At 44.3% G+C, this 22,814-nt stretch overlaps 1 protein-coding gene across 8 annotated transcripts in view; it reads left to right on the top strand.

Annotated features, from left to right (window-relative positions):
* Positions 1-22,814, top strand: part of TPCN2 (two pore segment channel 2) — a 67,102-nt gene that overhangs the window by 13,562 nt on the left and 30,726 nt on the right. For 4 of the 8 annotated variants that reach the window (XM_030560120.1, XM_030560122.1, XM_030560121.1 and 1 more), the window contains 6 exons: positions 1,969-2,085; positions 5,673-5,779; positions 8,751-8,823; positions 11,354-11,453; positions 11,868-11,933; positions 22,030-22,094. In XM_030560120.1, coding sequence (XP_030415980.1) covers positions 1,969-2,085; positions 5,673-5,779; positions 8,751-8,823; positions 11,354-11,453; positions 11,868-11,933; positions 22,030-22,094 — 528 coding nt within the window. The remainder of the gene's footprint in view (positions 1-1,968; positions 2,086-5,672; positions 5,780-8,750; positions 8,824-11,353; positions 11,454-11,867; positions 11,934-22,029; positions 22,095-22,814) is intronic. The other 4 variants (XM_030560127.1, XM_030560126.1, XM_030560124.1 and 1 more) reach the window with 4 other exon arrangements.

Raw genomic sequence — 22,814 nt, 5'->3', positions numbered from 1 at the left:
CCAGCCCCCTGCCTTTACTAGCAGGACCAAGTACTGATTTTGCCCCATATCCCTAAGTGGCTGCCTCAAGGATTGAACTCACAACCCTGGGTTTAGCAGGCCAATGCTCAAACCACTGAGCTATCCTTCCACTGCCACATGCTCTATATTCCATAATATTTGTGAAGGGAAGGGTGAAAACTGCACTCAGGACTGGACTGCTGAGGCTCAGCGCCTGGAGACTGAATTTGAACATCCAGAGACCAGGGCTATTAGAGGGGCGCAGTGTGGGGCCATAAGGATCAGGGATGCCTTGAAGCAGCAATTTGAAGCTGAAAGCCACTAATATTTGTTGCTATGCTCAGGAGTGCAATGCTTGTAATGCTAGGAGGTGATTGAGATTGGTGCAGACGATACACTATGAAGGTGTAAGAAAATCGCCTGTTGCTTTGCAGGGCTCTGTTTGTTTTCAATTAATGGAATAAAGATGGCTTTCAAACCAAAACAATTCTTTTATTAAAAAACAACAACCAGAGGGAAGAGAGAAACAAAAAAACACATCAGCACTGAAGGGGATGGGGAAGGGAGGGTTCCAGGAGTAGGTGGGATCTCAGGACAGTTAAAGATTTGTGTATGTCCAGGTATCCTGCCCAGCCTTCTCCTTTGGATTACAGTGCAGCTGGTACTGTACTTCAGCAGGGCTGAACTGCAAAGGGACGGGTGTTGAGTGCAGTGGGTACTGGAGGTCCGCAGGGCTGGACTGTGACAGGGCAGGGGTGGAATGCAGCGAGTACAGACTGGAGCCAGAAGGTTGGTAAGAGTGTGTTGGCGGTGTCAGGGGGTGCACAAGGGAAAGAGTTTTGCAACAATGGCTGCAGGGGAGGGCGAGTGCGGAGTTGCTCGGTTTGCAGTGCTAATAGTGCCCTGGAGCATGTCTGCTTGGTGCTCCATAATGTTTAAGAGCCGTTCCCTGGCTTCATTCTGGTGTGCCACGTTCTCCTTTTGGTTCCTTTTCTCGCTGTCCTGCCACTCTTTCAGTTCTTGTTTTTCGGCTGTGGAGTGCATCATAACATCAGGCAGCAAGTTCTCCTTAGATCTTCATGGCTGCTTTCTAATTCTGCGCAGCCATTCAGCCACCGATAACAGAGGGGGAGGTTGGGCTCCCAAGGTCATATCTGTGAAGCCAAAATGCAACATTTTACAGAAGCAGTATTGTTTGCAACACGCAAACCACTGATTTAAAACACAGCCACTATTCACAAACCTGTCACTAGCTGGCTGACCCCAGGCAAGCACATGAGCCAAAAGACACCTAAAATGGTGAGCAGCTGCAGGGGCAGGGGAAATCAGTGTTCCAGGACCATTCTGTACATGGGGCATGTGGCTCTTGGGGAGAGCCAGCACTATAGAGAGGGCCTTATCGTTATTGTTCCCACATTTTCCACAGGCTCTGTTCATTATGGAAGATATCTTGCTGCTGTTAGTGAGAGCGAGCGGCATATTGGTCAACAGTGCAGGATCCATTCCTGCAGACTGAAGAGACGGGGCGCGCAGTACACAACTGTTGAAAGATGGTGCTAAATGCGGATGGAAGTGCAGGGATTGGTGGGATGCGAAGCAATGCATCACAGGGCATTGGGACAGGGCCCAAATGCCCCACGACCCTCTCTGCCTTACCACAACTCTTAGCGGCAGAAGAAGAAGAGATGCTTTGTGGGATAGCTGTCCAGAGTGCACCACTCCAAATACCGCTGCAAGTGTGAACATGCTATTGCGCAAGCAGCTGACAGTGTGAACACACAACAGCGGTTTCCCGTCAGTGCTCTCTGAGCAGTGCTGTAACTGCCGGTGCTGTAACTCTGCCAGAGTAGACATACCCTTAAAAATAACACATCTTTTGCAGTGTATTTGAATCAGTTCCCTTTTCAGTTTAATGCCCACTCAACTTGTTATGGTTTAACAGTTGTTTAAATTTTGTTTGCCTTCAAGAGTTATTTAATTGGTTGGGAAGAATTTCAGAAAACGAAATGGCTGCTGGCTTATGTCCTGACACTGGTTGTTTCCCTTATCGACTGGACTGTGTCACTGAGCTTTTCTTGTACAGAGGTAAGAACTATTATTCCCTCCATCCCTCCCCAAACTATCAGGAGGCTTGCGGTAGGGAGGGAATTATTGCAGAGAAGGTGTTTAGAAGGACCTTTACTGTGTGGTGCTGGCTGGGGTGTCTTGCTTTTATTGTCTTGTGTTTGCTGCTAGAGTGAGCATAATGAGACATTTGGAAACACCTGCTGTAGCAAAGCTAGTCTTTTGCGATTCTTAATTTGTGTTTCTCAATAAAGGATGTAATGCTCTCTGTAAAATTAAATAAAGCTTTGCCAATGTAAGTAGTCTTTGTGATAATGAGAATGGAATAGAAAAGATTGGCCATTGGGAGAAATTTCATTGTGCAGGAGGAAGAGGACAGAATTTTCCTTTGGATTTAACTGTGTAGGATTTACTGAAGGTAGTTGCCCATGGTCAACCCTCCCTCTCAAAATGTCAAGATAAATAAGGGTGACCAGATGTCCCGATTTTTATAGAGACAGTCCCGATTTTTGGGTCTTTTTCTTATATAGGCTCCTGTTACCCCCACCCCCATCTTGATTTTTCACACTTGCCGTCTTGTCACCCTAAGATAAATATAGTGCCAAACTTTGCTTTTTCAGAGGGAGTTGCAGTCATTTTAACCATGTGACTTTATAAAAGTAATATGATCAAATATTTTGTGACATGCTTCTAAAATACATATCCTAATCATAGTAACCTAACTCTTCTCTCATCTTCCTCCACTGTGCAACAGCTCCCCTAGCTGTAAGTAACTCACAGTGAATCATCATCATCATCATCATCAATCAGTGATTACAAGATATTCAAATGATCTAAATATACAGGAGGAGAATGAGGCTGGAGTTTTGCATTTTGTGTTAATGCAGATTTCTGTGCCAAAGACATTGTCAAACACCACCCATCTGCCCCCCGGCAAAGCACGTAAACCTTGCTTCAGATCATTTGCAGGAGTAGCCAGGGGTTTAATGCAATTGGTGCTGTTAGTGTTAAATTGTTAGCCTCACAATTTTGTAATGCATATTTTAGTGACCAAGATACTGGTGCAGTGGCAAAGAAAGAATTTTTAATGTTGAATGGACTTAACAGCTGAACTTGCATATGAAGCAGTAGTGTTGTGCTGTCCCAGCTAGCTTCTTTTTTATATTTTACCTGAGAGACAAGGTGGGTGAAGTAATATCTTTTATTGGACCAGTTTCTCTTAGTGAAAGAGACATGCTTTTGAGCTGCACAGAGCTCTTCTTCAGATCTGGGAAAGGTAATCAGAATGTCACAGCTAAATACAAGGTGAAATAGATTGTTTAGCATAAATAGTTTACCCATATTGTAAGAGACCAAGGTGAAGTGCCAGTTAACCTCTCTGCAGTCATAGGACTAAAAAAGAGATTAATGGGTTACAGATTGTTATAGTAAACTGTAAATCCAATGTCTTTATTAAGTTTGTGATTTCTAGTATCTGGCAAAGTTATGAATGAAAGCTCTTCTTTTGAAGATGTTGTGCAAGTTTCCTTTGAGGATGAGGATTGAGAGGTCAGATACAGAGTAATTGTTTTGTGAAGAGTGTTCACCCATCAGTGACGATGTTCTTTGTCCTTTATCATTTTTTGTGTGGGAGTTCTGTATCTGACTCATCAAACCTCATCTTCAAAGGAAACTTGTGCAACACTTTCAAAAGACAAGCCTGAGAGCTTAAATTCATAACTTTGCTAGACACTAGAAATCATAGACTTAATAAAGACGCTGGATTTATGCTTATTACAACAATCTGTAACCCACTAACAGCCCCCTGCCCCTTCCTGTGACAAGAGTGGTGTTAACGGGCCACTTCACTTTTAATGGACTTTTGAAATATGTGTTAACTACTTATGCTAACTACTTATGGCACTCAGGCTTTGTATACACTGGCAAGTGAAAGACAAGACTTTTGTCATTGAGGTATTAAAAAAACACACACACCACCCATGAAAGACAAAAATTTTGTCGATGACAAGCTCTGGGGTGAACAGCGCTTTGTTGGCAGGAGAGCTCTCTCCTGATAAACAGCGGCTACACTGCTCGCCTTTTAGCGGCACAGCTGTGTCGCTAAAATCTGCGTAGTGTAGACATAGCCTCAGAATATGTTTCCCAGACCTGAAGAAGAGCTCCGTGTAAGCTCAAAAGCTTGTGTATCTCACCAACAGAAGCTGGTCCAATAAAAGATACTACCTCACCCACCTTTTCTTGCTAATATCCTGGGGCCAGTGCTGTGTACTTTTGAGGTAGGTTTAAATACAATAATAACAACAAAAAGGGCATCAGACCAAAACCCTGGTTGAGGGAATAAGGTAAATATCTTGTTTTGTTGCTGCATCAAGTTAAGTAGTCTCTATATTGGCTAGCAACTGCTTCTGTATCTAGACCGTTGTTAATATTTAGGCCTGGTCTGTACATAGTTTTTGTACATTTTTGCTATTTCAGATAGGGGTGTGATTTTTCTACTGAAAATTGTATTATAACCTATTCTCCTCCTTCTATGGGAATGAGCTGTACTGGGATAAACTCCTTTATAGCAGTATTGCTGCATCCAAACTTGGGTGGTGGTGGTGGGCTTGTACTACTTTCACTGTACAGGAATAGTTAAAATGATACAGGTTTTGTGTACAGAAAAGCTTTTTGGGAAAACCCTATGCACTCTAATGTACAAACCCTGGACCCATCTGTCTATAAACTAAATAAAACCTTTTGTGTCTAAAATGTGACATTTACCTCCATTCCTCATCCTTGTAGTGATCCTGATAATTTTTCAGTGGCCTAAGGAGTCCTTCAGCAAAACCAGAGAAGTAAAGACTTAATATTTCTAATGTAAAAAAGGTCTGTAAGGGAGAGGGAAAGCAGAAGTAAAAGATAAATACAGCATGAAAAGTTTTGGACTGTGTTCAAATATAATAAAAAGAAATCAGATGAGAAAACTATTTTCCCCTTTGAAGATCACTTTTTAAAAAAAATTAAATAATTTGTTTTTAAAAATATTTGCATGAAGGCTGATTTAAAAAACAACAACAACTAGATTTTTGTATGTTCCGTTCCCCTGTGCACAATACAGTTTTTGCCTTTTGTTTGCATATACTTGGCAAGGGATTGACAACTAATGGTTAGAACAAGGGGCTGAGTCAAGAATCCAGGGTTATGGCATGCTCAGCCTCTGATTCACTCTGTGTCCTGGAGCAGGTTATGTATTGGGTGATTTGAAAATTACACCCTTAACCCCTGTGTGCCTCAGTTTACCTGGCTGTTAAATGAAACGAATGATGATTTAGGTACCTTGCAAGGTGATGGACAACTAATTCATGATTGTTTGTAAAACACAACAAGATCCTTGTGTACAAGGGGCTTTAGAAGTACAAAGTGTTCTAATTGCCTTCAGTTATAGTCTGACCTTTGGACTGGGTTTAGCTATTACATAATAAAATTTCCTTTTATGAAGTGTCATTATTTCTGAGAACCCATAATTTTCTTAATGTTTTCTAACAAAAATGCCAAAAAAATTAGTGGTGTCTGCTGTGTGAAACTTTGTAGGGCTCAATACCAAACCCACTATTTTATTTTCACAGACTGTGAGAATAAGACGAATCCTCCGGCCATTCTTTCTCCTTCAGAACTCCTCTATGATGAAAAAGACATTAAAATGCATCAACAGAACGCTGCCAGAAATGGCAAGGTAAGTAACAGCACAGTAATTTCCCTCAGATCCGTTGCAGCCTGGTACCCGAACATGCCTTTTAGGTAGTCTCATTATTCTGGGAGTGTGGAATCTGGACAGGTTCTATGTTGAGAGAAACCAGCTAGGTAAATGATTAGCGGATGAAAGAAAGTCCCTTACAGGAGCAGGCTGTAGCCTACCTATAGCTGGGAAAATTATCTATGCAGTAACTTGAATGTTACCCTAGTGGTGAGGTGAGCGAATTCTGGTCTGTATAGTTTCTCATATTGCGCTCATCACCATAGTAGCTGAGTGCCTTCCAGTAGTGCATTAAGCTATATGACTAAGAGTTGGTCTACACTGCAGAGTTAGGTCGACCTAACTCTGTAAGTGTCTACACTACAATGTTGCTCCCGCTGCTGTAAGTCACCCACTACACCGACTTACTAACTGTACCTCCGCGAGAGGTGTAGTGCTTAGGTTGATGTAGTCAGGCTAATGCAGTGTCTGTGTAGACACTGTGTTACTTACGTTGCCTGTTGGCTGTTAGCCTTGCACAGGGCTCATAGCTGGATCCCCCCTCCCCCCAGGGTCGACAGTTCCAGCTATCAGCCCTGCACGGGGCTCATAGTTGGAACCTTCTACCCCAGTGAGCATGTGTGTGCACACCAGCTTTCAGTGCCCCACACAGTTAAGTTGATGGAAGCGCTCCTGGTGAGGACATGCACAACCAACAGAGGGGGTGTAGTGTGGACATGAACCACCACAGTAATTACTACTGTGGCTGTACATCAACCCATCTTAGGTCAACTTAATTTTGCAGTGTAGATAAGGCCCAAATCTGCACCTGTCATGTGTTGTTTGTTCTCTCATCCTCTTCTTTAGGGAGAGGTGTGTGCAGTAGAGTGTTTTGTTTTGGTAGGATTTTAGGGTTCTTTAGGTTGGTTGCTTGTTTTAAATAAGCATGTTACTATGCTTCCCATCACAGTGGCCTTTCTGGCAGCTTGAGGCATGGTGATTGTGTACCTTATCCTGAGAGTTGTGGGTATGATCACTTCTCAGTATGAGACCACTTGTCTATTTTAAGTCTTGCCAGAAAGCGTGTGGTGCCTCTGAAATGAGTAACAGTACTGATGATTTGTGCATGTGAATGTGTTTGTGTCTCTCACTTGTATATAATACTTTGGCACTCATAAAGATCTTTTTATATTGAAAATACTATTGTGACGGGGATCCTAGTAGCGAGCCAGCTCTAGTCACTCTAATTGAGTAAACTGCAAAGAATGGGGCAAACAATCCCCAGAGAGCTGATGGATATGCAATACTTAGATTTATCAAGCCAGCATAAAATAGCTTCTTTATTACCTTATTGGTTACTCAGAAGTCCAAACAACACAGTTCCCTTGGATCCAACCCCAGGCCTCCACCCAGGTACCCACGTCAGATATGATGAAAATTTCAGTAAATCTTATTTCATCATATAAAAGAAAAGGTTCTGCCAATCCCAAAGGACTGGACACATTGCATCCCAGGTTAATGAATGTTTCAGATCTTACCCCAAATACACACTACAGCCAATTCTTATTAACTAAACTAAAATTTATTAAAAAACAACAGAGGGAGAGTATGGTTAAAAGATCAATCTACATATAGACATGAGCTCAATTCATTGAGGTTCAGATTCCAGCAGAGATGGTGAGCTTTGTAGTTGCAAAGAGTTCCTTTAGAATTCAGTTCATAGGTCATAGTGTCCAAATCTCATATTCAGGGCGTACCAGCATAACTGGAACCTCAGTCGTGCCACTCAAACTTCCCCTGCAGAAGCATAAGCAGATCTGAGATGACAGAATCAGACCCAAGGATCTTGTATACAATTTCATGTCCTCTTTGACAAGTTGGGAGTTCCTCGGGGAACAAAAGGTAATTCGGATGACTTTGAAGGAGGTCCATCAGCAGTACTTAGCTGTACTGCTTAACATAAGGCCAATTGCTTGTTCCTCCACCATTCACAGTACATTTCAAAGAGAGATGAATACCGAGATATCTCGTGTTTACCGTTCGTTTAAATGATATCAGAATACAGCATAGACGAGGGACTGCTGATTACATTATCGACCCTTCTCATACATATGTAAATACACAAAACCACAAACATTATCATTATCCCTACATGTCTTTTGAAGGTTATTTATTTTGCAGGATGTTTAACCCTTTCTATCCATGTGTCATGACTATGTACATTAATCCTCAACCCCCTTGCATGAGGGGAAACAGGCATCAGCTGGTTAAGTGACTTGTCCAGAACCCAAGAGAGAATCTGTTTCAGAGCTGTGAGTAGAACATAAAGAATTCTTGGCTTCCAGTTATGCACTCAAACCATTAGGCTACCTTCTCCCATGATGCATTTATTGCAGGGTGCTTTACTTCAGTATTTTCATTCTTGGGAGAGCATTAGCAGTACAGATATCGCATTGTATGTTGTTATTAGAAGCGTTTAACTAGAAATCCAAGTAAAGAGTGCAATCACACAGCATGGTGCTTTTTTAAAGAGACCTGTTCCTGCGCATGCGTTGGTATGGTATATAGACTTTGCTATATCCCCTCACATCTCTTTGTTTCACACAGTGCATATTAATGCTAGAATCAAAGATATTTACAAACCCTCTAAGACTATATATTTTTGCCAGAGAAGGTCATAAGGCCTAATGATATCCTCATAATTAAGTGATAGAAGACTATGACCCTGATTCTGGAAAGCATTTAGATGCATGCTTAAGTTCCACTGATTTCAGTCCTGCAGTCAGTTTTGATTGACGTCAGTGACACATGCTTATGTGAATTGGGATGCTTTTCCAAATGAGGCCTGTATGATTTGTTTAATTACTTTGCTCTAGCTTTTTTTAAAAAAACATTGTTTTTGTTTAGGACTGTGTCCTCTTGTGTTTTAGCAAAAGAACTGATGTCAACATATATATTTTGTCTCTGATAGTGTTGTTCTGCTGCTAGCTGTTCACTTGTGTCTCTTTACCATGTTTGGCATGCTGCTGTTTGCGCGATCAAAGGTAACTAATAACTAACATTTATGCTGTGACAAATCCTAATGTTGTTTTTTCTCAACTGAGTGGCTGTTGCATATGTTGGTTGTCCGATTAAGCCAGAGAAACCCATTCCCCAAGAGCAGATAGGTTCCTCAACCTTCTTTGTCAGAACTCTTGGGATGGATTTATAATCTCTTACAGGAAGGTTGTTTTTAGAAACTGAATTACAAAACGTGCACAATCTGATGTTTGCTGTACTATATACACCTCTACCCCGATATAACGCTGTCCTCGGGAGCCAGAACATCTTATTGTGTTACAGGTGAAACCGCGTTATATCGAACTTGCTTTGATCAGCCGGAGCATGCAGCCCCGCCCCCCTGGAGTGCTGCTTTACCACGCTATATCCGAATTCGTGTTAAATTGGGTGGCATTATAACGGGGTAGAGGTGTATTTAAGAATGCATTGGAAGGTCACTTCCAAACCAGTTTTACGGTCTCTTCTTTCTCAGTCTCAAAATGCTATATCTCCAGAACTGAACTTCATCTTCATTTCTGAGCTGTGACTACACTAACGTCCCTACTGCATTTTGCCTAGTTCTGTTCATAGCAATCCTGGCTGACGTGGTGAAAATGCCAGCAGCCTTATCCATTCAGGAGCTTCCAGTGTTGTTAGAGTTGATGAAGTTGTATTGGTATTAGCACAAGTGAGAATTTTAAAGTGGGAGCAGAAAGGCTAGTGTAGTAAAGACCCTAAAATCACAGCATGTAAACAGGGCCTTGTGTGTGTGTGTGTGTGTGTGTGTGTGTGTGTGTGTGTGTGTGTGTGTGTATATATAGACAGAGAGAGAGAGAGCACCCACGGAGTTGGCGCCTATGGTCTGACTAGTCGTGTCCTGGGTAAATTTGTTCTTGAGCTTACTTGAGTTCATTTAGAAATGAAGTACCCAAGTGAGAGAGTGCAAGCAGACCCATTTCTAGCAATGGGAGAAGCTATTCGGCAGAGGACCTGGGAGATGTCAGAGGGTCTCTGTGCAAGATGGTTGGGGCTTTCTCCCGTATGAAGACTGCACAAGCGACAACTGTGTTTGAGAATAGTTCTCAGGCTGTGGTTTCAGGGCCTTTTTTAAACACAGCTGTCACTAACATGGCTTGTTCTTCAGTGTGGTTAGGGCCCGAGGACCTGTGCATGCTGAAAAACTGAGTGTCGGCTGTCTGTAACTAATAAGACCTGTTTCTACGTTGTATTATAGACATGATCTGTTTTAATTGTATCCACAAATTGTTCTACAGCTTTGCCTATAGAGTGCTAAGTTACTTGTTAATCATTTTACCACACCCTGACAGAGGAACCTTAGAATAAGAGTTTGGAAAAGCTATTATAATGATTAGTTTCCTATCTGCACTGTAAGATAGAATTGTGTTGCACTGTCTACACTGCCACTTTACAGAGCTGAAACTTTCTCTCTTAGGGGTGTGAAAAAACAGCCCCCCAGTGCTGCAGGTTTCAGTGCTGTAAAGTGGCAGTGTAGACAGTGCACCAGTGCTGGGAGCTACGCCTCTCGTGGGGGTGGTTTTTTTTACAGTGCCGGGAGAGCTCTCTCCCAATGCTGGTGCCACGACTACACAGCCACGTTAAAGCGCTGCTGTGGCAGTGCTTTAACATTGGTAGTGAAGACATACCCTTAGGCCTTGGCTGCAACACCCCCTGAGCGCAGCAAGTTACAGCGCTGTAAAGTGCCAGTGTAAACAGTGCCCCAGCACTGGGAGCCATGTGCCAGAGAACTTCACAGCACACGTCTCCCAGCGCTGTAAGCTAATCCCGGGGAGGTGGAGTACCTGCAGCGCTGGGAGAGCTCTCTCCCAGCGCTGGCGCTGCGACCACACTCACACTTCAAAGCACAGTCACAGGAGCGCTCCTGCGGCAGCGATGTACAACTGCAAGTGTAGCCATACCCATAGTGTCTGCGAACTGTGTGCTAATTAGCTTCCCATACAGGCTTGACTTTTGCAGTGTAGCTAGGGGCCTAAGATGCTACTGTCTGCAGTAAGGTCTCTTTTGTTGGTGATTTTATCATACTCAGAATCCCATTCTCTCCGATGCACCGAGCTGCCCTCTCAGCTTGGAGGGGATGCTCTTTTAATCTTTGTGCCATTATCAGAATTGCTTTAAATTGCTATACTCCCTCTTTGTGGCATTATCTTCCCTCCTATGTCCATAGACTTCAGGCAGACCTAAATCCTGTATTAACACTTCTACATCTTGCTGTTTTTAACTATGTTCTTTCTTACATTTTAATGATTGCTAATCAGTCAGATGTCTGCCTGAAGGCACTACAGCAGCATAACTGATTGATTGTATCAGAACCTTGCATGTAAGTTGCCTACATCTTCTACACTACTCTCACAGCTCTCTTCCACCTTGCTTGGTAGACTTGGCTGTCTGTATTGTATCAAGCAGTGAAAAGGGTTCTTGAGTGATTTTCCCTGGCAAGACAGAGGCTTGTTGACACCTCAGTGTTGCTTTGGTAATAATATGGGTCTCTGTGTCTAGGATAAGCAGCAAGACAAGGAATGGGTGGGATATTTTCACAATTTGCCAGATTCACTGACTTCACTGCTGGTGCTGCTGACTACTGCAAATAACCCTGATGGTGAGCAATCCATTCCAAAGTCATTCTCATATCCTCTCTCCTATTAACAATATAAAATAGTTGATGGAATGGATTCCATTGCTCCCCTTAATTTACAGTCTGGCCACTATCAAATGATCCTAAATATCCTTACTCTTCCATATATATAATGGTTCCTTCCGCAATTAGTGAGAAAACTGCAAGGACTGCTCCAAATTTGTGTCCCTTTTAACTCTTTAAAGCCTTTAAAAATTTCTCCAACTTCTGCCTCCATTGAAACAATTTAAACTGTCGTAGTTTCATTGACTTAAGCTATTACAATTACCCCAGCTCGTTTGCCCCATGGTCTCCACCTATACCAGATCAGGATTTTAAGTGTTTGTTTCTTTCAGGCACAGCATTCCTAACTCTCATTTCTTTAAAAATTTTAAACAGTGATGATTCCTGCATATTCTAAGAATCGAGCCTATTCTATCTTCTTCATACTCTTCACTGTATTGGGTAAGTCACCTGTTTTCTTCAGTAACTTCAGGTTTGTACACACTACCACGTATGTCCGTATAACTTATGTCGCTCATGGATGTGAATAAGCCACCCCCCGGAGTGACATAAGTTACATCCACCTAAGTGTTGGTGTGGACAGTGCTATATCAGTGTGAGAACTTCTCCCACTGATACAGCTAATGCCTCTCAGGCCTGGTCTACACTACGCGTTTAAACTGAATTTAGCAGCGTTAAACCGATTTAACCCTGCACCCGTCCACACAACAAGGCCCTTTATATCGACATAAAGGGCTCTTTAAACCAATTTCTGTACTCCTCCCCGACGAGAGGAGTAGTGCTGAAATCGGCATTGCCATGTCGGATTAGCGTTAGTTTGGGTGCAAATCGACGGTATTGGCCTCTGGGCGGTATCCCACAGTGCACCATTCTGACCACTCTGGAAAGCAATCTGAACTCGGATGCACTGGCCAGGTGGACAGGAAAAGCCCCGCAAACTTTTGAATTTCATTTCCTGTTTGTCCAGTGTGGAGCTCTGATCAGCATGGGTGGCCATGCAGTGCCAAATCCAAAAAGAGCTCCAGCATGGACCGTACGGGAGATACTGGATCTGATCGCTGTATGGGGAGACAAATCTGTTCTATCAGAGCTCTTTACAGAAGATGAAATGACAAAGCATTTGAAAAAATCTCCAGGCTATGATAGACAGAGGCCACAGCACAGTGCTGTGCGACAAGCGTAACGGAAAGCGAAAGAATCAAATGGACGCTCATGGAGGGAGGGAGGTGGTACTGAGGACTGCAGCTATCCCACAGTCCCTGCAGTCTCCAAAAAGCATTTGCACTCTTGACTGAGCTCCCAATGCCTGAAGGGTCAAAAACATTTTCCCAGGTGTTTCAGGGTATATGTCGTCAATTTACACTCCCCCCCCCCCACCGAAAGAAAGGGGAAGAAAAATGTTTCTCGCCTTTTTTCAATGTCATCCTATGTCTACTGCATGGTGCTGGTAGACGGGGTGCTGCAGCGCTGAACACCAGCATCCCCTTCCCAGTGGCAGACGGTACAATATGACCGGTATCTTTCGTCATCATCAGCCCGTGAGTGCTCCTGGCTGGCCTCGGTGAGGTCGGCCGGGGGCGCCTGGGTAAAAATGGGAATGACTCCCGGTCATTCCCAGCAGATGGTTCAGAACGGCTGATAACCATCATCATAGCAACTGGAGGCTGAGCTCCATCAGCCTCCCCCATTTCATGTCTGAAGAAAAGATTCTATACTGCCTGGACTATCATAGCAGCTGGAGGCTTCCTCCCTCTCATTTTATCTCACTAAAAAGTCAGTGTTTCTTATTGCTGCATTCTTTATTACTTCATCACACAAATTTGGGGACACTGCCATGGTAGCCCAGGAGAGTTGGTGGAGGAGGGAAGCAACGGGTGGGGTTGTTGCAGGGGCACCCCCTAGAATGGCATGCAGCTCATTATTTCTGCAGGATCTCTGGGGCTCTGACACGGAGCGGCTGTGCTCTCTGGTTCTCTAGTACATTTGCCCCATATTCTAGGCAGGACTAACTCTATTTTTAGACAAAACATAAAGAAGGGAATGACCCGGGGAGTCATGCGCCCCTGGCCGACCTCAGCGAGGCCAGCCAGGAGACCCCATGACAGCAGCAGACGGTACGGAATGACTGATAACTGTCATCTCGTTGCCAATTTACAATGGCATGGCAGACGGTGCAATAGGGATGGTAACCATCTCTGCTACCTTGCAAAGGCAAATGAATGCTGCTGTGTAGCACTGCAGTACCGCGTCTGTCCGCAGCATCCAGTACACATATGGTGACAGTGACAAAAGGCAAAACGGGCTCCATGGTTGCCATGCTATGGCATCTGCCAGGGCAATCCAGGGAAAAAGGGCGCAAAATGATTGTCTGCCGTTGCTTTCATGGAGGAAGGATTGAGTGATGACATTTACCCAGAATCACCCGCGACACTGTTTTTGCACCATCATGCATTGAGATCTCAACCCAGAATTCCAATGGGCGGGGGAGACTGCGGGAACTATGGGATAGCTACGGGATAGCTACCCATTGTGCAGCGCTCCGGAAATTGATGCTAGCCTCAGTACATGGACGCACACTGCCGAATTAATGTGCTTAGTGTGACTGCGTGCACTCGACTTTATACAATCTGTTTTACAAAACCGGTTTATGTAAAATTGGAATAATCCCATAGTGTAGACATACCCTTAGGGTGGTGGTTTTATTATGTCGATGGGCGAGCTCTCTCCTGTCGGCAAAGAGCATCTTCACCAGTGTCATAAACAGATAGCTAAGGGTTAATGTCTCTTTCACCTGAAACACCTGACCAGAGAACCAATCAGGAAACCGGATTTTTTCAACTTTGGGTGGAGGGAATTGTGTGTCTGAGTCTTTTGTCTGCCTGCCTGCTTCCTCTGAGCTTTGGAGAAGTAGTTCTATTTTCTAGTCTTCTGTTTCTAAGTGTAAGGACAAAGAGATCAGATAGTAAGTTCTATGGTTTCTTTTCTTTGGTATTTGCATGAATATAAGTGCTGGAGTGCTTTGATTTGTATTCTTTTGAATAAGGCTGTTTATTCAATATTCTTTTAAGCAATTGACCCTGTGTTGTATCATCTTAATACAGAGAGAACATTTGTATTTTTTCTTTCTTTTTTATATAAAGCTTTCTTTTAAGACCTGTTGGAGTTTTTCTTTACTTCAGGGAAATTGAGTCTGTACTCACCAGGGAATTGGTGGGAGGAAGAAATCAGGGGAGGTCTGTGTGTGTTGAATTGGCTAGCCTGATTTTGCATTCCCTCTGGGGAATAGGAAAGTCCTTTTTGTTCCCAGGACTGGGGAACGGAGAGGGGGAATCACTCTGTGTAGTTTCACAGAGCTTGTGTCTGTGTATCTCTCCAGGAGCACCTGGAGGGGGGGAAGGGAAAAAGGATTATTTCCCTTTGTTGTGAGACTCAAGGGATTTGGGTCTTGGGGTCCCCAGGAAAGGTTTTTCGGGGGGACCAGAGTGCCCCAAAACACTCTAATTTTTTGGGTGGTGGCAGCAAGTACCAGGTCCAAGCTGGTAACTAAGCTTGGAGGCTTTCATGCTAACCCCCATATTTTGGACGCTAAGGTCCAAATCTGGGAATAAGGTTATAACATGGGTGGCAGCGGCGGGATATAGACAGAATCCAGAAGCCAGTAGGAATATTATATTTTTCTTTTCTCTGCTAAGGGCTTTTTAGCAGAGAGAAACAGTTTGGTTTTAAAAGGGAACCAGAGAGAATTTTTTTTTTCTGCTCTCTCTAGCAGTTTGTGGTTTGCATGTATAAGCAAGAAGCCATTACCAAACTGTTAAGGGTCTTTTGTCATGCAATAGCCCTCCCATTAGGAGGCAAGTACCAGCACTTATATGCATGCAAATAAAGTGGTTTTTCTGGTTTCCCTTCATTGAACATTAGCTAGAGAGAGAAAAGGAAAAAAGCACTGTTGCTAGGCAGACTTCAGGAGGCAACAGAGAACCTGCAGTTCAGAGGATAAACACCGGAGGGCACCCCAACACAAGAAAACAGGAATCATGACTTCTAAGGCAAAAATGGAGGCTGAAGACCAATTCAGAGAAGCTGAACACAGGCGACAACTGGAAATAAAACAAGCAGAGATGGAAATAAGAGAAAGAGAAAGAGAGGCAGCCTACAAAAGAAAACTAGAAGAAGAAGAAGAGGTAGCCTACCAAAGAGAACAGGCAGCTAAAAAGGCGGACCACCGCCGAGAAATGGAAAAACAACAAAAAGAAATGGAAAAACAACAAAAAGAGAATGAAGAGAAGGAAAAACAGAGAAAACATGAACTGGAGTTGGCAAAAGCTGGGCTGCATGTGCCAGCCAACCCTAACAACCCGGCGCCAATTATTGCTCCACAGCACAGAAAATTTCCCACCTACAAGGCAGGTGATGACACCGAGGCCTTCTTGGAAAATTTTGAAAGAGTCTGTCTTGGGTACAGCATCCCCGAAGACCAGTACATGGTAGAATTAAGGCCACACCTCAGTGGACCTTTAGCAGAGGTGGCAGCTGAAATGCCTAAGCTGCAAATGAATGACTATAAACTTTTTCAAACCAAGGCCAGATACAGGATGGGGATAACCCCAGATCATGCCCGTCGGCGCTTCAGAACCCAAAAGTGGAAACCAGAGGTGTCATTTCCCAAACACGCCTACTACATTGCAAAAAACTATGAGGCCTGGTTAACAGGAAACAACATTCAAACCTTGGAAGAACTGAACCTCCTCATACAAATGGAGCAGTTCTTGGACGGTGTTCCTGAAGACATCACATGGTACATACAAGATAGAAATCCCAAAAATATCACTGAGGCGGGGGAGATTGGAGCCAAATGGATGGAACTGGCAGAAAGCAAGAAAGCTACTGTCAAGGGGAACGATTACCCCAGGGGGCACACAGACCATAAACCCTACAACCGAGGACAGCCAAAGACCCCACATACCACCCAAGTAAAGCCACAGATACCCTACCCTTCAACCTCACCAGTCTCCAGTAACTCACCTCGGCCCAGTGACCCATCAGATGGAAGATGCTTTAAGTGTAATGAACTGGGACATATCAAGGCCAACTGTCCCAAGAACACCATGCGAGTGCAATTCATTACACCACCATCACCCCAAAGATCCCCAGGCCCGGATGCCTCTCAAATACCCTTGGAGCGAAGGGAAAATTTGAGAGTGGGCGGAAAGAAGGTTACTGCGTGGAGAGACACGGGGGCACAAGTGTCAGCTATCCACCAATCCTTCGTAGACCCCAAATTCATCAACCCAAAGGCCAAAGTTACAATTTACCCCTTCATGTCACAAGCTGTAGACTTGCCTACAGCTCAACTGCCTGTCCAGTACAAAGGCTGGTCAGGAATGTGGACTTTTGCAGTCTATGACAATTATCCTATCCCCATGCTACTGGGGGAAGACTTGGCCAACCAGGTGAGGCGGGCCAAGAGAGTGGGAATGGTTACCCGTAGCCAAACCAGGCAAGCTTCCAGACCCATTCCTGTTCCTGAGCCGTCCACAGAGGCCCCGTCTGTGTTACCAGAGACCCAGACAGAGGTAGTGGACCCGGATTCCATGCCTACCACTGAAACAGCCACAGCATCTCCAGTCCCAGGCCCGGAACTGGAACAGCAACCAGCACCAGCAAGTGCAACCACATCTTCAACCTCAACGCCAGAGGGCGCCAGCGAGCCAGAACTGGCAGAAGCAAAACACAGCCATCCCCAAAAGGCTCAGCCAGAGCCTGAAATACCCTCAGGTGCACCAGCGGAGAGCGGTTCACCAGCAACGGAAACAACCCCATCACGTACATCGCTTCCAGAGGGACCAAGCCCAAGTCCACAGCCTGAGGAAGAACTGGTGACCCCAGCCTCAAGGGAACAGTTCCAGGCTGAGCAGGAAGCAGATGACAGCCTTCAGAAAGCTTGGGCGGCGGCACGGAGCACCCCACCGCCTCTCAGCTCTTCTAATCGATCCCGGTTTGTTATAGACCAAGGACTTTTATACAAGGAAATTCTTTCTGGTGGACACCGGGAAGAATGGCAGCCGCAAAAACAGTTGGTGGTTCCAACTAAGTACCGGGGGAAGCTCTTAAGCTTAGCCCATGATCATCCCAGTGGCCATGCTGGGGTGAACAGAACCAAGGACCGGTTGGGGAAGTCCTTCCACTGGGAGGGGATGGGCAAGGACGTTGCCAAGTATGTCCGGTCTTGTGAGGTATGCCAAAGAGTGGGAAAGCCTCAAGACCAGGTCAAGGCCCCTCTCCAGCCACTCCCCATAATTGAGGTCCCATTTCAGCGAGTAGCTGTGGATATTCTGGGCCCTTTTCCAAAAAAGACGCCCAGAGGAAAGCAGTACGTACTAACTTTAGCAGACTTTGCTACCCGATGGCCAGAAGCAGTAGCTCTAGGCAACACCAGGGCTAACACTGTGTGCCTGGCCCTAACAGACATCTTTGCCAGGGTAGGTTGGCCCTCTGACATCCTTACAGATTCAGGGTCTAATTTCCTGGCAGGGACCATGGAAAAACTGTGGGAAACTCATGGGGTGAATCACTTGGTTGCCACCCCGTACCACCATCAAACCAATGGCCTGGTGGAAAGGTTCAATGGAACTTTGGGGGCCATGATACGAAAATTCATCAACGAATTCTCCAATAATTGGGACCTAGTGTTGCAGCAGTTGCTGTTTGCCTACAGGGCTGTACCACATCCCAGTTTAGGGTTTTCACCATTTGAACTTGTGTATGGTCACGAGGTTAAGGGGCCATTACAGTTGGTGAAGCAGCAATGGGAGGGGTTTACGCCTTCTCCAGGAACTAACATTCTGGACTTTGTAAGCAACCTACAAAGCACCCTCCGACACTCTTTAGCCCTTGCTAGAGAGAACCTAAAGGATGCTCAGAAAGAGCAAAAGGCCTGGTATGACAGACATGCCAGAGAACGTTCCTTCAAGGTAGGAGACCAGGTTATGGTCTTGAAGGTGCAACAGGCCCATAAGATGGAAGCATCATGGGAAGGGCCATTCACGGTCCAAGAGCGCCTGGGAGCTGTAAACTACCTCATAGCATTTCCCAATTCCTCACTAAAGCCTAAAGTGTACCATGTTAATTCTCTCAAGCCTTTCCATTCCAGAGACTTACAGGTTTGTCAGTTTACAGTCCAGGGAGATGATGCTGAGTGGCCTGACGGTGTCTACTACGACGGAAAAAAAGACGGTGGCGTGGAAGAGGTGAACCTCTCAACCACCCTGGAACGTCTGCAGCGGCAACAAATTAATGAGCTGTGCACTAGCTTCGCCCCATTGTTCTCAGCCACCCCAGGACGGACTGAACGGGCATACCACTCCATTGATACAGGTAATGCTCACCCAATCAGAACCCCACCCTACCGAGTGTCTCCTCATGCCCAAGCTGCTATAGAAAGGGAGATCCAAAACATGCTACAGATGGGTATAATCCGCCCATCGACCAGTGCATGGGCATCTCCAGTGGTTCTGGTACCCAAACCAGATGGGGAAATACGCTTTTGCGTGGACTACCGTAAGCTAAATGCGGTAACTCGTCCGGACAACTATCCAATGCCACGCACCGATGAGCTATTGGAGAAGTTGGGACGTGCCCAGTTCATCTCTACAATAGACTTAACCAAGGGGTACTGGCAAGTACCGCTAGATGAACCTGCCAAGGAGAGGTCAGCATTCGTCACCCATGCGGGGGTGTATGAATTCAATGTCCTTCCTTTCGGCCTTCGAAATGCACCCGCCACCTTCCAGAGGCTGGTAGATGGTCTACTAGCTGGACTGGGAGAATTTGCAGTTGCCTACCTCGATGATGTGGCCATTTTTTCAGACTCCTGGCCCGAACACCTACTACACCTGGAAAAGGTCTTTGAGCGCATCAGGCAGGCAGGACTAACTGTTAAGGCCAAAAAGTGTCAAATAGGCCAAAACAGAGTGATTTACCTGGGGCACCAGGTGGGTCGAGGAACCATAAACCCCCTACAGGCCAAGGTGGATGCTATCCAAAAGTGGCCTGTCCCACGGTCCAAAAAGCAGGTCCAATCCTTCTTAGGCTTGGCCGGATACTACAGGCGATTTGTACCACACTACAGCCAACTCGCTGCCCCATTGACCGACCTGACCAAAAAGACCCAGCCAAATGCCGTTAAGTGGACTGATGAGTGTCAAAAAGCCTTTACCCAGCTTAAGGCAACGCTCATGTCTGACCCTGTGCTCAGGGCCCCGGACTTTGACAAGCCATTCCTAGTAACCACGGATGCATCTGAGCGTGGTATAGGAGCAGTGCTCATGCAGGAAGCAACAGATCACAACTTCCATCCTGTCGTGTTTCTCAGCAAGAAACTGTCTGAGAGGGAAAGTCACTGGTCAGTCAGTGAAAAGGAATGCTATGCCATTGTGTACACCCTGGAAAAGCTACGCCCATATGTTTGGGGACGGCGGTTCAAACTACAAACTGACCATGCTGCACTAAAGTGGCTTCATACTGCCAAGGGGAACAACAAAAAACTTCTTCGTTGGAGTTTAGCTCTCCAAGATTTTGATTTTGAAATTCAACACATCACAGAAGCTTCTAACAAAGTTGCTGATGCACTCTCCCGTGAGAGTTTCCCAGAATCCAGTAGTTAAAAAGTGTTCTTAAAATGTAAAAGTCTGTTAGTTATATACTTAGTAGTATATGTAAAGGTGCATGTGTTGTATTAATCTGTTTATTTTCAAGTTCTAGAAGGAAATTGCCGCCAGTGAGCTTCCCCACTGTCTGCAATTTGGGGGGCGTGTCATAAACAGATAGCTAAGGGTTAATGTCTCTTTCACCTGAAACACCTGACCAGAGAACCAATCAGGAAACCGGATTTTTTCAACTTTGGGTGGAGGGAATTGTGTGTCTGAGTCTTTTGTCTGCCTGCCTGCTTCCTCTGAGCTTTGGAGAAGTAGTTCTATTTTCTAGTCTTCTGTTTCTAAGTGTAAGGACAAAGAGATCAGATAGTAAGTTCTATGGTTTCTTTCCTTTGGTATTTGCATGAATATAAGTGCTGGAGTGCTTTGATTTGTATTCTTTTTGAATAAGGCTGTTTATTCAATATTCTTTTAAGCAATTGACCCTGTGTTGTATCATCTTAATACAGAGAGAACATTTGTATTTTTTCTTTCTTTTTTATATAAAGCTTTCTTTTAAGACCTGTTGGAGTTTTTCTTTACTTCAGGGAAATTGAGTCTGTACTCACCAGGGAATTGGTGGGAGGAAGAAATCAGGGGAGGTCTGTGTGTGTTGAATTGGCTAGCCTGATTTTGCATTCCCTCTGGGGAATAGGAAAGTCCTTTTTGTTCCCAGGACTGGGGAACGGAGAGGGGGAATCACTCTGTGTAGTTTCACAGAGCTTGTGTCTGTGTATCTCTCCAGGAGCACCTGGAGGGGGGGAAGGGAAAAAGGATTATTTCCCTTTGTTGTGAGACTCAAGGGATTTGGGTCTTGGGGTCCCCAGGAAAGGTTTTTCGGGGGGACCAGAGTGCCCCAAAACACTCTAATTTTTTGGGTGGTGGCAGCAAGTACCAGGTCCAAGCTGGTAACTAAGCTTGGAGGCTTTCATGCTAACCCCCATATTTTGGACGCTAAGGTCCAAATCTGGGAATAAGGTTATAACAACCAGACATGCTACAGCAGCACAGCTGCAGCGCTTCTAGTGTAGACTAGCCTGTAGAGTGCTAAGTTGTTTGTTAATCATTTTACCACACCCTGACAGAGGAATCTTAGAATTGGAGTTTGAGAAAGCTCTTGTTTTAATTTTTTTCTAGGATTTATAACCACAAGAGTCTTCTTTCTTTGTGTTACTTTTACTTAAACTTTGCAGTTTTATTTAACTCTGAAGTATCTTGAAGTATAGTTTTCATGAAAGATGCTTTCAGCAATTTTTCTCATTTTTAGATAGTTTAGTCCATGACCTGTTGTTAGTTCAAACTTTTGTAGAGCCATACATGCAAACTATTGGCAAATTCTATTAGTTGGGCTGGCAGGAGGGCAAGAATCAGATATTTGTTGTGAGGAAACTAATTGTGTTGAATTTTAGATTCACTTTACTAGCTCACTGTGCAACATATGCAAATGTTGTAATTTAATTCTTTTTTTTCTATCAAAATTGTAAGATGTAAAGTTCTAGTCAGTTGAAAAGTCTTCATTAGTTTCTGCATTTACAAATACTTCTGTCTTAAAACCTGACTTCCTGTTATAGTTCTGCTTATTATTTATGGTGTATACTTAAGTGAGCAATAGAAATGTTGAGTTTGATTTCTCTCTTGGTGGCTATTATAAAAATGTTGTAATGGCTCCTGTTTTATGAGATAGCAATATTCAAATCCTATAGGTGTGTTGTTTCACCAAAAAATGACTCTGCGTTTAGGTCCAAATTATTCATTGTGTGGCTTCGAGTCAGGCAAACATGATATGATTCAAAGAAAGCGAACTAAATGTCCAGTGGATCTCACTATGTGTATTTCTGTTCTTAAAGGAAACCTGTTTCTGATGAACTTGCTGACAGCAATAATATACAATCAGTTTCGAGGATACCTTCTGGTGAGTAAAACATGCCTTTTTTGTGTGATGTTATGTGCTAATCACACTATTGCTGAGCCATAAACGTACAGCTTATCAAGATAGCTCTAAGTCTGAAATGCACGGGAGTGGAGTTTGAAGTGAACTGGTATAGTCAAAGCAGCACAACCTCTTTGATTGGGGACACAGTTACAATACTATAAAGGCGTGTTACACTAGTATAGCTTCTTCCTGTAAGGGAAGAGGAGTAAGCTATACCCCAGTGTAACTGTGTTCTCGCACTAGAATTTGTACCGATTTAACTATTGTGAAAAACCTACAGCCCCCTAACCAAAATAGCTGTATCAGAGCAAAAACTATGTGGCTCAGGCTTAGGTGTATTATAAAAAAATCACTGTTATATATTTCTCCTGCATGATTCAGCATGTGAAATCATCAACTCAGAAGTGGTGACTGGTCCTAACTAAAGTCGTGTTACTATAACTTCTGCCTGTAAAGAGAACCTTTTCTCTCCATTTTATTTTTATTTTATGCTTAGACTGTATTGTGGCACATGCTGTAATTTAAAGTGCAAATCACTGAACTTGCTGCAGAACTTGAGTTCCGTGGAAGTGACTAGCCAGTCAATTACAAGGAGACATTAATCTGGCTTGTTGCTGAATTTTCATTCCCCCTTTGCCACCATTTATTCACTGGGTTTGGGGGAGAGTTACTGCCTGAGATGCAGGTATATCCATGGAT

Source organism: Gopherus evgoodei, chromosome 4 (genome assembly GCF_007399415.2).
Source record: "Gopherus evgoodei ecotype Sinaloan lineage chromosome 4, rGopEvg1_v1.p, whole genome shotgun sequence".
Classification (NCBI taxonomy): Eukaryota; Metazoa; Chordata; order Testudines; family Testudinidae; genus Gopherus; species Gopherus evgoodei.
This window is presented reverse-complemented; position numbering and strand designations above follow the sequence as displayed.